General features: G+C 37.2%; 1 protein-coding gene across 4 annotated transcripts in view; it reads right to left on the bottom strand.

The window, feature by feature from the left end:
* Positions 1–1,808: 1,808 nt before the first annotated feature.
* LOC112503254 (O-fucosyltransferase 38) overlaps positions 1,809–12,737 on the bottom strand; it is a 17,966-nt gene continuing 7,037 nt past the window's right edge. For 3 of the 4 annotated variants that reach the window (XM_025107315.1, XM_025107316.1, XM_025107317.1), the window contains 8 exons: positions 11,701–11,789; positions 11,429–11,606; positions 7,615–7,743; positions 6,398–6,534; positions 4,644–4,857; positions 4,378–4,562; positions 2,856–2,951; positions 1,809–2,341 (listed from right to left, as the gene is read on the bottom strand). In XM_025107315.1, coding sequence (XP_024963083.1) covers positions 2,209–2,341; positions 2,856–2,951; positions 4,378–4,562; positions 4,644–4,857; positions 6,398–6,534; positions 7,615–7,743; positions 11,429–11,606; positions 11,701–11,789 — 1,161 coding nt within the window. In that variant the 3' untranslated portion in view covers positions 1,809–2,208. Of the gene's footprint in view, positions 2,342–2,855; positions 2,952–4,377; positions 4,563–4,643; positions 4,858–6,397; positions 6,535–7,614; positions 7,744–11,428; positions 11,607–11,700; positions 11,790–12,737 lie in introns of those variants that run through there. The other variant, XR_003067901.1, reaches the window with a different exon arrangement.

Here is a 12,737-nt window from a genome sequence, read left to right on the forward strand (position 1 = left end):
AGGAACTAGGTATGCCTAAACTTCAACCCAATAACCTAAAACCTCTTTCTTTGAGGCCTAGGCATTAAACTCTGTTTCAAAACTCTATTTTCCCTCTAACTGTAGCAGATTTTCTATTCCTATTTGGGTATGTACGAGGCCATAATGAGAGAGAGAACTGGCATAATTGGTATCTTTTTATTTTCTTCTTAAGCTTTCCTTACCACTCTGCAAAGTTGGCCCAAAGTTTCTTGATTCTTATACACTTGGTATTAATGGATAAGTGGCAAGTCATAAAGAGAAGTGCTCCCATTTTCAAATACTTATCTATGTCATTCTTTATTTGCTCCTTATATGATTAGCTACTAATTGCTTTTTAGGAGATACTTTGCCAATAAAAATACTTCATTTTTACCAACCATATATTGAATTTGTGTTTTTTTTTTTTTTTTGCTTTCATTTACTTGGCAAAATTCTGAATCGAACAATTTGAGTTATTAAAGGTTGTACGAGATTTGTACTTTGAATATATGTTTAACAATTTGAGTAATTGGACAGGAAATGGATTGATAAGAAACGTTCGATAATCACTTCAGAGATCTCAAAAATGCAGTCCTTGACCCAATCGGAGAAGTTTAAAGTAATTTCAATGATAAGAAACGATCCTGAAAAGGTGAACATGTTTTGAGACTTGCAAGAAGCAGATAGGAAAGCTTATGTGAATTGGGTTTTGAATGAATGAAAAAAATTGGTGGCTAAATGTGTGGTTTTGGAATAATAATTTGGTGGTTAAACATATATTTTGTATTAATAGATTTGTTGGTTAAATATGCATTTTGGTTGAACAAGTTTAGTGGTTAAATATGCATTTCCCTCCCTTATCCCTTCTAGTTTAAGCCTTTCCTTGGCGAAAGTTGCAGGCCCGACGCCGTGAGACAGAGGAGAGTGGAATTTCGTGTGTAGGGGTGGGAGGGCGATCCTCCCAGTGAACTGACCGACCCCAAACCGACACAAGTGAACAAGTAGAATATACTAGATCAATATTTTGGATGAACAGGTTTAGTGGTTAAATATGCATTTTGGATTAATAGGTTTAGTGGTTCAATATGCATTTTGGATTAACAGGTTTGGTGGTTAAATATGCATTTTAAATTAAATAGGTTTGTTGGTTAAATATATAGTTTTGAGAAAATGAAAGAGATTTGGTGACTAAATATACAGTTTTGAAGAAATTAATATTAAAAAATGAATTTATCAATAAAAAGAAATTACTTATAAAACAAACAAATAATTACAAAAGAAAAAAATCTCAATCCAAAATCGTACAAACCAAACATGATTTATAAAGGAATGGATTTCCAATCCAATCTAAATTCTACAAACCAAACACAATAGAGAATTTTAAATCCAATCCAATCCAAGTACCTCCATAACCAAATCCCTCAAAAACAATTTTACAAACCAAACCTTATTGTTTATACCAGATTTTACACCAATATTTATGGACTTAGTGTAAGCAATGGAGATGCCCTTGGACCTCTACTCATTCTGTAAAGATATCCACCTCCTTATCCACTAGGCTAATGTTAGTGAGGAAAACTTTTAAGTTTTTCTAACCAACTGAATAATTCAATCCATGCAAAACCAAAAGGTAGCACTCCTTTTTGTTACATTCGAACTTCCTTTTAAAATCTTCCTCACAAGAAATGTCTCGATACAATAACATAAGAATTCGTCACTTGGTAGTTTCACTACTCAATACATCGTAGATCTATAGAATTCCATGTACATTGCACGTTACCTTTTGCCCTAATACATCACGCAATAGTGGAATCATAAAAAACTAACAAGCATCTAGCATCGTAGCAAAATATTACATGATCACCGTAATGGGTAGGTCTTTATGCACTCTTCTGGAATACAAGTAAAAAACTTTATAACAAAACAAAAACTTTTACTGTTTTGATATGCAAATCCTTGCAACAATATTGCTATTTTTAGGAATTGTTGCTTTAAGACCTTTTGAATTATATAATCTAGAGGAAAATTCCGTTGGGAACCCAAAATTGGTTAGAAACCTAGGAACCACTCACAGCATGCCACGCGTCCCTCTTCAGGATAAATAGTCATCATGAATAACACATTCATAATGAATATGCCACGTGTTACGTTGTTGATGGTTCCTTAGTTCCTAATCAATTTTAGGTTCCTAACGGAACCCATCCTGTATCATCTATATCTATGTTTAGAACTGCATATGCATTCAGGATATGGATTTTGGTAAAACGACTCTTCAGCCTTATAGCGTGCTCGTCCTTTGATTCCATCTGGTGCACCCTCTCTTTTCCTTGGAGCCCCTTGCCTGATTATGAATGTTTTGTTAATGGTTTGACTACCTGGTAAGCAATTATATACTTTTAAGGCCATTTCCCCTCCCCAGACCCCACATCCGGTGCGATATACTGTGTTCGTATGGTTAAAGCATCTCCAACAGCTATACTATAATTTTTCAAAAATAGAATATCAAAAGTCAAAATCTCTAGAAAAAATTACATCGAATTTTAACGGTTACTTACTATGTTTTAGCAATTCTATCCTTAACTATATTATTAAAATATTTAATACATTAATAAAATATTATTTCTCCCTCCTACCCATTTAATTTCAATTCCTCTAATTGGAGGGAAAGAATTAAAATATTATTTCTTTATCTTATATAGAGAAATAATATCCAAAATCTCTATTTTATCATAGCCATTGGAGCTACTCTAGGTTTTTAACCAAAAAGAAAATGATTTTTTTCCTCCAAAATTCAAACCTACAAATAAATAAATGAAAACCAACCAACGAGGAGAAGTAAGATCCAAATACGTTACCTCTTCTCATGCAGGTGTTTAACAAGTTGTTGCAATGTTAATCCTTCCTTGAGTTGTCCACTTTCCAACTTATCAAAAATGTCCACAAGACCTTTCCTGGTAATTCCATTTATCAAAAGGACACCATTAGAGATATAAGCATGACATAAGTTCAAGATAGAGAAAAAGTTAACAAGTACAAGTAACAGAATTTTGTCACAAGGGTTTTTATCAGATATTTTTCCATGTATCTATATAACCATACCATTTACCAAACGGTTACTGACAATGGTCACCACCCTCACTTACCTTATTGGAGAACATTCCTGACCATTAAAATGGATTGTTGATAAAGTGTCTTTTACCAGGTAAGAGTTTTCTCTTTCACTTACCAGGTAAGATTATCGGTCCTTGTTATGCCTCTTACTAGGTAAGATTCTTGGTCACCCACCCGCTAATGCTAGTGACACCTGAATAGCGCTCACCAGGTAGACGTTTGGTATACGGTTTTTCTTCCTTCGGCATGGAAGTCATGATGTACCTTTTTTCTTTTGAAAAACTACATCCTACCAGTGATAGATGGCATGCAAAGGCCTTCATTAGACCCCTAGGTTGAAATACTAAAATCTTTTTCATCCATCTTGTCCAATTGTCACCATAGAAGAATATATACTAATGAAATATGCAAAAACATAGGTACTACTTACTCCCATTTGGAGTTTTTTGCACTCTTCCTTTTCACCCCATCTTTTAAGAAAAACTATTCATCTCTTATATTTACTCCAACCCATTCCATCCTACCACGACGGTCATTACCACCACCGCCACCACCACCATCACAGTCTCTGCTACCATCATTACCATCGCCTCTGTCACAATCGCCACCACCACCACCGTCACCACTGTCGCCTCCACCATCACTACTACCACCATTGCGGCCACCATTATCACCGTCGTCGTCACCAACGCCATCATTGTCGTCATCCCAGCCGCCATCGTCATCACCAGTTTGGAACACACTTTGAGCAGGCATTTTAATCTTCCTCTTCAAACCCCTAGTGGAAATGGCAGCACGCACACCTTAGGAACCCGTCCATAGGATTATAGGGCTACTCAAAAAGTGTGAATCTCAATTTTCTGAGGGTCCAATCGTTACATGACTTTTTAAGTACTCAAAAGTCCAATTTCCACTTTCTACACTAGACTTTTTCCTGTTAGTTAGGTGCATTGAGTACATGAAATTGGAGAACTCGGGTAGAGTTTCCACTCGAGCTATCATTGCAGCACCCAAATTCACTCTGACATTAAGACAATACTTTCAATGTACTATTTGTTGCCTTCAAAGGATTCTCATTTAATCTTCTATTCTATATTGAGGTAGTCTTTATCTTGGTCCTACACTTCTTCGAATGAACCACTGGTCATAATTCCATATATGGTGAACTAGAGCATAAACAAAAGCATGATTCTTCTAGTCATTTACAAGGGAAAATCTATCAAAATGGATAAGAAGACACACAACAATGATCCAATGCTTGGGTACCTGTCAGGACTAACAGTCTTCCGGTGGCCTAAAAATCTGCGATGACCTTCAAGAGCTCTTGCCATGTTACCCGAATGTGTTGGCATGAATACGTCACTCTCAAGAGAGATTATATAGTCAAGTGCTGCGGTTTGTGAAGCATGATTCGAGTATATTTCCAGCTCTTCTTCAGTGGCTATCATTTCCTGTCATCATTTGATTCAATTTTCTTACAGAACAACGGCCACAATTGCAAATATAAAACGCCAGGTTTTGAATAAGCAAACCTTGAATACTACATTTGGGAAACGAGAAGTGAGCTCTGAAAGATGAGCTTTACCACCATAAATTTCCCCCGCAGCAATATATACAACTGTTGACTGAGGATAACCAAGAGCCTGAATAAAAATTCCAACCTCCTTGGGAGTTAATGGACATAGACCTGAAATTCTCTGCTCTGTTGAATTTATTTTCTTTACTTTCCAGTGATTTGTGTTTTCTCTGCGATAACACCAATGAACAAAATTCATGAGATGTGGAAGACGGATGCTAGCATGTAACAGAACTGCTGTTTAGACCACATTGACCACTTCTGTATTTCAATTATATCTTTTATGTACTTCGATTGCAGTTTTAAATGAATCCATAATCCTCCATTAGATTTTGACCATATTCAATCCAATGGCAGAATCTCAGGAGGGCATTTGGCTTGATGGAATGGTTTTGAGGGATTTAGATTTCATGGAAGGATTTGGAACCTTTGGTGTGTTTGGTTTATAGGATTTAGAATGGAATTAAACTTCATTCTTTATAAATAATTTATAAAAAATGTATAAATAATTCATAAATAATTATAAAAATAATTAAATTACCTCTTTTAAAACGCACAAAGTATCGTGTGAGAAGGGAAGTTATGGTGAGAAGCATAAAAAAGATCTCAACCCTTGATCACTTTTAATCTCATGCCACCCATGAATTTTGCTTTAGAAGGGAATTGATTCGGTAAATCTCGTGCACCTCATGTTGACATTCAATTTATGCTTCTCACCATAGTTTCCCTTCTCATTGGAACCCAATCCATTTAAAACATTATTACATACAAATCCTACGAAATACCAACCACCCCCGTGGGATTTCATTGAAATCCCAGGATTTCAAATCTAGGAAATCCTTCAAACCAAACAAAGATTGCAATGGAATTCAATTCCGAATCCCTCCAAACGCAGTCCAATTCAGCAAACCAAATGGGACCTCAGTGCTTTACAATATCCCATCATTAAGAGTTGTAGATATATTACGGGTATGAAAGAATGTGTACTATTTCTGGGGAAGACTTGAAACTGTATTTCAGCTGGGGAGAGCCCTGATGACATGGTACACACATCGGCCAGTGGGCTGACAAACATATGAAGATGTAAAATACTAATAAGATTAAGAGGTTACGTTAGTTTATGGGTGTGGCATGAATCAGAGCTTCGTAAAATTATGTAATTACGCATCCTTTGGATTAGCTGGAGATGCACCAGAGAGTAAATGTGATAAACAATATAAGGACAAACAAATGGCTATAACCATAAATAGCCTTATATCTACATTACTCAACCATAAAGCAGTAAATCTGATAAGATTTTTTCCCAGGCATTCAAGTAAGAAGACATTCTGGATATATTAGTTTAAATTTCTGTCACTCTTAGATAAACTCGTTTAGTGTATGTTTGTTAGCAGCTTAATGAGCTTAATGGGACTCGCAGCTTTATTCGGTCAGGTATACTGTTTGGTAGTGGCTTAATGATATAGAAAGTGGCTTATTCAGTAAGCTTCTACGGGGAAGATTTACGCAGAAAGCCAAGTTTTTCCCCAAACCTGCCCCTCCCAATTATAAAAGCACGCTCCTTGCATCTATGAAAAACCCTCCCAAACAAAAAGCTTCCCAACTTTGTGTACGCTTTATTTTCCAAGATGTAAAACCTTGGCACACTAAAATGCAAAGTTTGGCAACTTTAGACATGAATGTTAATAGATAACTGAATAAACTTTTCACCTCAACAATCTCAGCTCTTCAGATTCTGCAGAAGACAGGCCATATGTACAACCGGAGAAAGCCAGCATATCTTTCTCATATCTCAGGTGAAGAGAAATATATCTTCCCCCATGCGATCTGAGCCGCTCAACTAGCTTCTGCGGTGTCACCATCATGTATGCTCAGGGCCTAATATAAAAGAAATCCCCATCGGTGACTTCTTAAATGCACCAACATACGGGCATGGGGTACACATGACATATATTGAATTTGAAACCAGGGGTAGCTTCCGTCAAGAACCTAAAACTAATTAGGAACCTGGGAATTGCCCACAACGATGCACGTGACATTCATCAAGAATATGGACGCATTATTCATCATGAATGTTGTAACGTATTTCATCATAAATGTTGTAACATATTTCATCATGATTGTTGTAGCATATTTCATCATGAATGTTTATTCATGATGAATAGAACTTCCATGTTCATCATGAATGTGTGATTCATGATGAATAACACTTCCATGTTCATCATGAATGTGTGATTCATGATGAATAACACTTCCATATTCAGGGTGAATATTCATCGCGAAAAAGGGTCCCGGGGTGCGCTATTGACGGTTCCTGGGTTCCTAATCAATTTGGGGTTCCTAACGGAACTTCCCTTAGGAACAAGAATCTCTAATTTAACTAATTCAACTATGCAAGTTTAAAGTCAATAGGTTTTAGACTTGAACAAACGACATTAATCCCAACTCTTCCTAATTGTTGTTTCTTGGTTTTCACTACAGGCAATCATCATCATCATCAACAATGAAGAAATAAATATTGCTTCGCACAAAGTGTAAGACGTAATCAAAAGAATATACTGGATAGATATGGTTTATGGAAAGGTGCCTATGAAGGGTATGCTTGGGGACTAATTTAAAATAAATCCTCATAGACTACTTTTTAAATTCACCAACATATAGATATACATAACATATAGTGAATTAGGAACAAGAATTGTGGTTTGATCAATAAATCTATGCAAGTTCTCAAACATGATACACCAGAAAATTCCTCACATGATTATCATCCAAACTCTTCCTAGAGTAGATTTCATAAATTTCATTACACACAACACACAAGTGTTATCAAGATGACTAGAAAAAAATTGTGCCAATTTCATGCATTATGTAATCAAAAGATTATGTCAGAAAATCACATACTGAGGTGATTATGACGAGAATCATACCTTCCCAAAGGTTTCAATAGAAGGAGAAAATATAAGAGCATGATACAGAGCACGACAACGCAATCTCTGGATATCAAGTGGTAGATCATTGTTTGCTAATCGAGAATCTGATTTTGCAACATGAATCACCTGCATAAAGAAATCATTAATGCTCAAAAAATAGATTTAAGTGCAGATACTTGAATATACAAAAAATGTAGTTATTTAAATGATAAATACCATAAGTAATGGCACCAAAAAACTTGGAGCAAAAATTAAGATATATATTGAGAGACCAAAGGGCCTTTGGCCTAACAGTATCCCGTGACCCAACCTTCCTAGAGGTCAAGGGTTCCAACCTCACCCAAGGTGGGGAGGGTATATGCTAAGCCTCCAGTCCAGTTTACTTATGCTCCGAGGAATAAGTGAAACAAGTTTGCGTCCTAGGGAGTTAAAAGGGGGAGTAGAGTAAATAAAGAGAATAGGGGCATAATTGTAATTGGACATCGTCCAGTAGAGTGAGGGGTTTACTTTAAAAGTCGTGTGTTTGTTTGGGGGGCATTTTGTTCGAGGGATCTGTGGGTAAAGGTTTACTTTAGCAAACGAGGGATCTGTGGGTAAAGGTTTTTCAATGGAGTCATCGATGTAGCCATGCTTCCCCTTCCCTCGAATAACGAGTTGGACAAATCGAGACCATTGAAGGTAGTTCGATCCGGACAACTTAAAGCTATTTGGAGAGATAGATTGTTTTCGGAATTGGCAGCATTAGGAATGCTTTTTGACTGGTTCGATTTTTCTGGGTCTGATCCCATGGTGGTGGACTAAACATTGTTCACGACGGAGTTACTGTTCACGCTAGAGTTGTTAAGAAAAAAAAATCAAGAAAAGAATCAAAGTTTTTTAGAGCTATGATACCATAAAAGCTTTAGAGAAGTAGGAGGAACATTATTTTCTACTATATGTTGATTACAGCATAAGGAACTATGTATACAAGTAGAGGTTAGGAGATATACTACAACTACAACTCCAACTCCTAACAATATGGGATAAACACTTATCTACAAACGTTTCCTTATTAGAGTCTATCTATAACTCTCCATTAATCCATATCTAATTACTATTCTACAATATATCATGCAGATTAATGGTTATTAGGGTGTTCCTAAATTTTTCAGTTTTTGGAGGGTTTCCCCTAGAACCTAACTCTATATATATATATACACACACACACACACACACATATATATAGAGAGAGAGAGAGTCGGGTTCATATAAGAAAACAAGAAAACGGCTAAATCACATGTGATTTTACACTAAAATCACATGTAAAATCGCATGTGATTCACGCGATAGGTTGCGGCACATCGCCTGCTCACCCTTGAGTTGACCGCTTTTCGTAGTTGCATATAAAATCACACGTGATTTGGCCGTTTTCTTGTTCATTTATTTTGACCCTGTTCTCGTTTGATCATCCCTATACACACACACACATATATATATTGAGGCACAAAGAGACTAAGAGCCAAAAAAAAAACAACCATAAACGGAACCTGAGCCTAACATAACTAACAGTATCAAGTCATGTATTCTCCACTATTGGTTCACACAGAAGCTAACCCTAACACTCCTCAAGTTGGAGAATAGATATCAATCATAGCCAACTGGACAAGAAAGCAGAAAACTCCTCAGTTAGAACATGCCCAACTTGATAACAAAGAACACTCGTCAGCTCATATATGTACCATACTGTAGATCTATAAAGCATCAGAAGTTATGGTAATAGGCATTTGTTCAAAGGAGCAGAAGATAACAGATGGAACACTGGGTGTCAATCAGCCAGCAACCGAGTCCTATCAAGAACAGACAGACTCTAAGGTAAAAAAGAATAAACAAAACAAAAACGAAACCACGAAGGACACCTGGAAGGAGGTTCGGAACACTGAAACACAGAGCAAAACCGATGGCAACCTCAACAGACTGCCTCAGCTTCAATAGGAGCAGCTAACCTCAACCTCAAGAATCTGGATATAGCCAACATGTTTTTCCTTTATCTTTTTATGCATATTGTTATGAATAATGATTTTGAAAGGTATAGCTGACAGATGAACTTGAAATAGAGCAAACACACTGATTAGATAAGAGCAGTGGACTAGAAAAAATTCAGCAGACCACCAGCTATAACAGAAGACATGGGAAGGGCAGAAAACCCAAGAGAGAAAACAGCAGGACAGACAGCAGAACACAACAATCACAATAGAGCAGTTTCCAGGGAACAGTTGTACAGAAACAACCTGAATTTAAGGTTACTCAGAAAAACCTCGGAATTTTCAAGAAATAACAAGAAAACCCTGTTCATCTTTTGAACAGACTAACCGTCTAGATTCCAGCTGATGGCTGAGAACTTCCAACCCTAATTCCAGAGACGAAAAGTGCCGCCCCGCAACATAGGGAAACAGAAAAAACCCTTCATAAAGATTTCCAGATGTCAGAAGGTCTGTGCCAGGTGCCAGCTACTATCAGTAAGAGGGATAAATGGGCCAGCTAAGCCAGATCATGCAGCTGACGGAATGCATCAAACATGTCGGCACCAAGGAGATGGGTAAACTCACAAGATATGATGGCCTCACCCAAGGCTGAACCAAGGTCAAATACACCAGATCAATCTACAGTTCATTCTGTGAGAACTAGGGTCTGCTTGACATGGTTCGAAGAGAGGATGGTTTTAAATTCCTGTGTACACAAGTATACAGCAGATATCAATGGTGGTGTCAGTTTAACAAGGTCGGGAATAAAAGTCAGACCAGGGAAAGGACAAGTTAGATCAGCAAACTAACAGCATGTAGTGTACCGGGCTTACCAGAGGTCATAGATGGCAAACAGATGCAGACGGCAACTACAAGATGGTAGAAAAATGGTGGCAGCCAATAGAATGACAGAAGAACAGCACAAGCAGCAGGACAGACAGGCAGAGTAAGATACAAATAAGACCTTAACCACCACTAAAACCCCTTACTACTACAAGCCATAATTATTTCAACCTTAATCAGAGTCTCCATAAGTCTTGTCTTGCACCACTACTCGTCAGTGGCGGACAACAAACAGGGGACATGTAAATGAGGTTAAATAATATTAGGTGCACACGTATTTCCTTCATATATGCCGCATATGGTTTTGATCTTTATCATGCTCGCAGGCGTAATGATGCCATACCGATCTTCCTTCCTGCTAAGTTCAGATATAGTATTGGACTGGCAAACTACATAACAAAAGCATCATGGACAAAAGCTGATTACTATTTTGGACAGCGGCCAAAATCTTCTATGTACAACACAAGATTTTTGAGTATGTTAATGCTAATATGCTATCCAGACTAGATCACAAGCTTTCTCTATCCAGTGGTTCAATGGACATAAAGAAATGGAAGTCCATTGGATTTGTTATTTCGTTTCTCCACCTATTTGAAGTGGCACATTTCCTAACAAAGACTCGAAACCAATTTGAAGTAGGTCATTTCATACCAAGGAATGATGGTACTTCCCCAGACAAAAATGGATGGTTCATCAAAGCTGAAAAGGGGTGTTTAGTAGCAATCATAAAAGATGTATATACTATCATTCTCAGATTACTGAACAAGTATAAGCATAGACCTTCACTTAAATCAAAAGAAATGGGATTTATAGATACAAACCATACCTCAAAGCAGATGTCACCTTTTATAGATATACACGATAAATGTTTTTTTGTTCACCTAATAATTCAATTTCTTTTTTCATAAAGCAATGACACTTAGAAAGACTGTAGAAGGAAGGCATAACAGAGTACGGAAACTACATGCCTGATAATCTGCCCATAATTTGGTCATCTCCTCATAGTAACCTAAACCAGCCCAAGACGTGAAGTGCTTCCTTGCTCGAGGAACAGAGAGCAACTCCGGAGGAAGCTTCTTTATGATTCTCACGTCATGTTTTAAGCTATCAATGAAATGGTCTTCATCAAAGATATCTGAAAATATACTGCACAACAGCCAATTAGAGAGACAATGTTAAATGTGCGTGTGAGTGTGACAGAGAGAGGGGGGGGGGGTAATGTAGTAGCACTTAAGGTTACCTTTTGTCTTGCCAGAATGAGCGTCTATCAAGTTCAGGAATTACTAGGGTTGCATTCATCATTCGCGACACTGCTATCATATCAGCAATCTGTCAAAATGTAGTAAAATTTTGTTCACCATGAGCTAGCAGGTGGCTATACCCTGTCTAAAGATCCTATTATTTAAGAATCATCAATAATATCTTTTGTAGAGAGAATAGGCTTTGAATGTGATCAAGGAGTAGCATGCCTTTATATAGGCCCTGTAAAAGGATATGGAAAATAAAATACCAAATATTCTACGCTAACTTTAGAGATTCTATGACAACCTATAATTACCCTAAATACAGAAACAATACCAACAATACAGATCTCGTTCCCCATTCGGGAGAGATATCAATCAATTACATATACTTTCTACACCCCCCCAACCCTTGCTGGAAGGTCTCCCACATATAGAACTATAAAGAAATATTTCCCTTCATACGGCTCGAATCATTCTCAGATGCCCCAAAAAACTTGATCGAAGAACCAGTGTTCATTGAAGAGGCGATTGATTGGTCTGTGCGCCTCTCTTATTACTTTTTTGTATTCCCCTGTTCATTGGCCATCAAGCTGGTGCTGGAGATTCCACATGCCCAGCTTGCAAACTAACATTGAAACTTCCTTTTGATAAACCTTTGGTTAGTATATCAGCCTGTTGCTGCTGCTTACTGGGTATGTATAGAACACATAATTCCTTTCCATCAATTTTTTTTAATGAAATGTTTATCCTCTTCGACATGTTTGGTTCTATCATGATGGACCGGATAATGTGCTATGTTGATTGCTGATTTGTTGTCACAGTACAGTCTTAAGGACTCGGTCCTCTAAAGTTTTAACTCTTTAAGAACACATTGAACCCAGATTAATTCAGACTCCTTGAGCAAGATGATATGAATCAATTGGCAAAATCAAGATTAACGGCCAAAAGTACCACTAATCGGATGCTTATTAAAATAAACCCTGGAATTCGAGACCCAATAATCTCCAATGTCTACGACAAGAATCAAAATACT

Source organism: Cynara cardunculus, unplaced genomic scaffold (genome assembly GCF_001531365.2).
Source record: "Cynara cardunculus var. scolymus isolate 2C unplaced genomic scaffold, CcrdV1 Un_Scaffold_2753, whole genome shotgun sequence".
Classification (NCBI taxonomy): domain Eukaryota; kingdom Viridiplantae; phylum Streptophyta; class Magnoliopsida; order Asterales; family Asteraceae; genus Cynara; species Cynara cardunculus.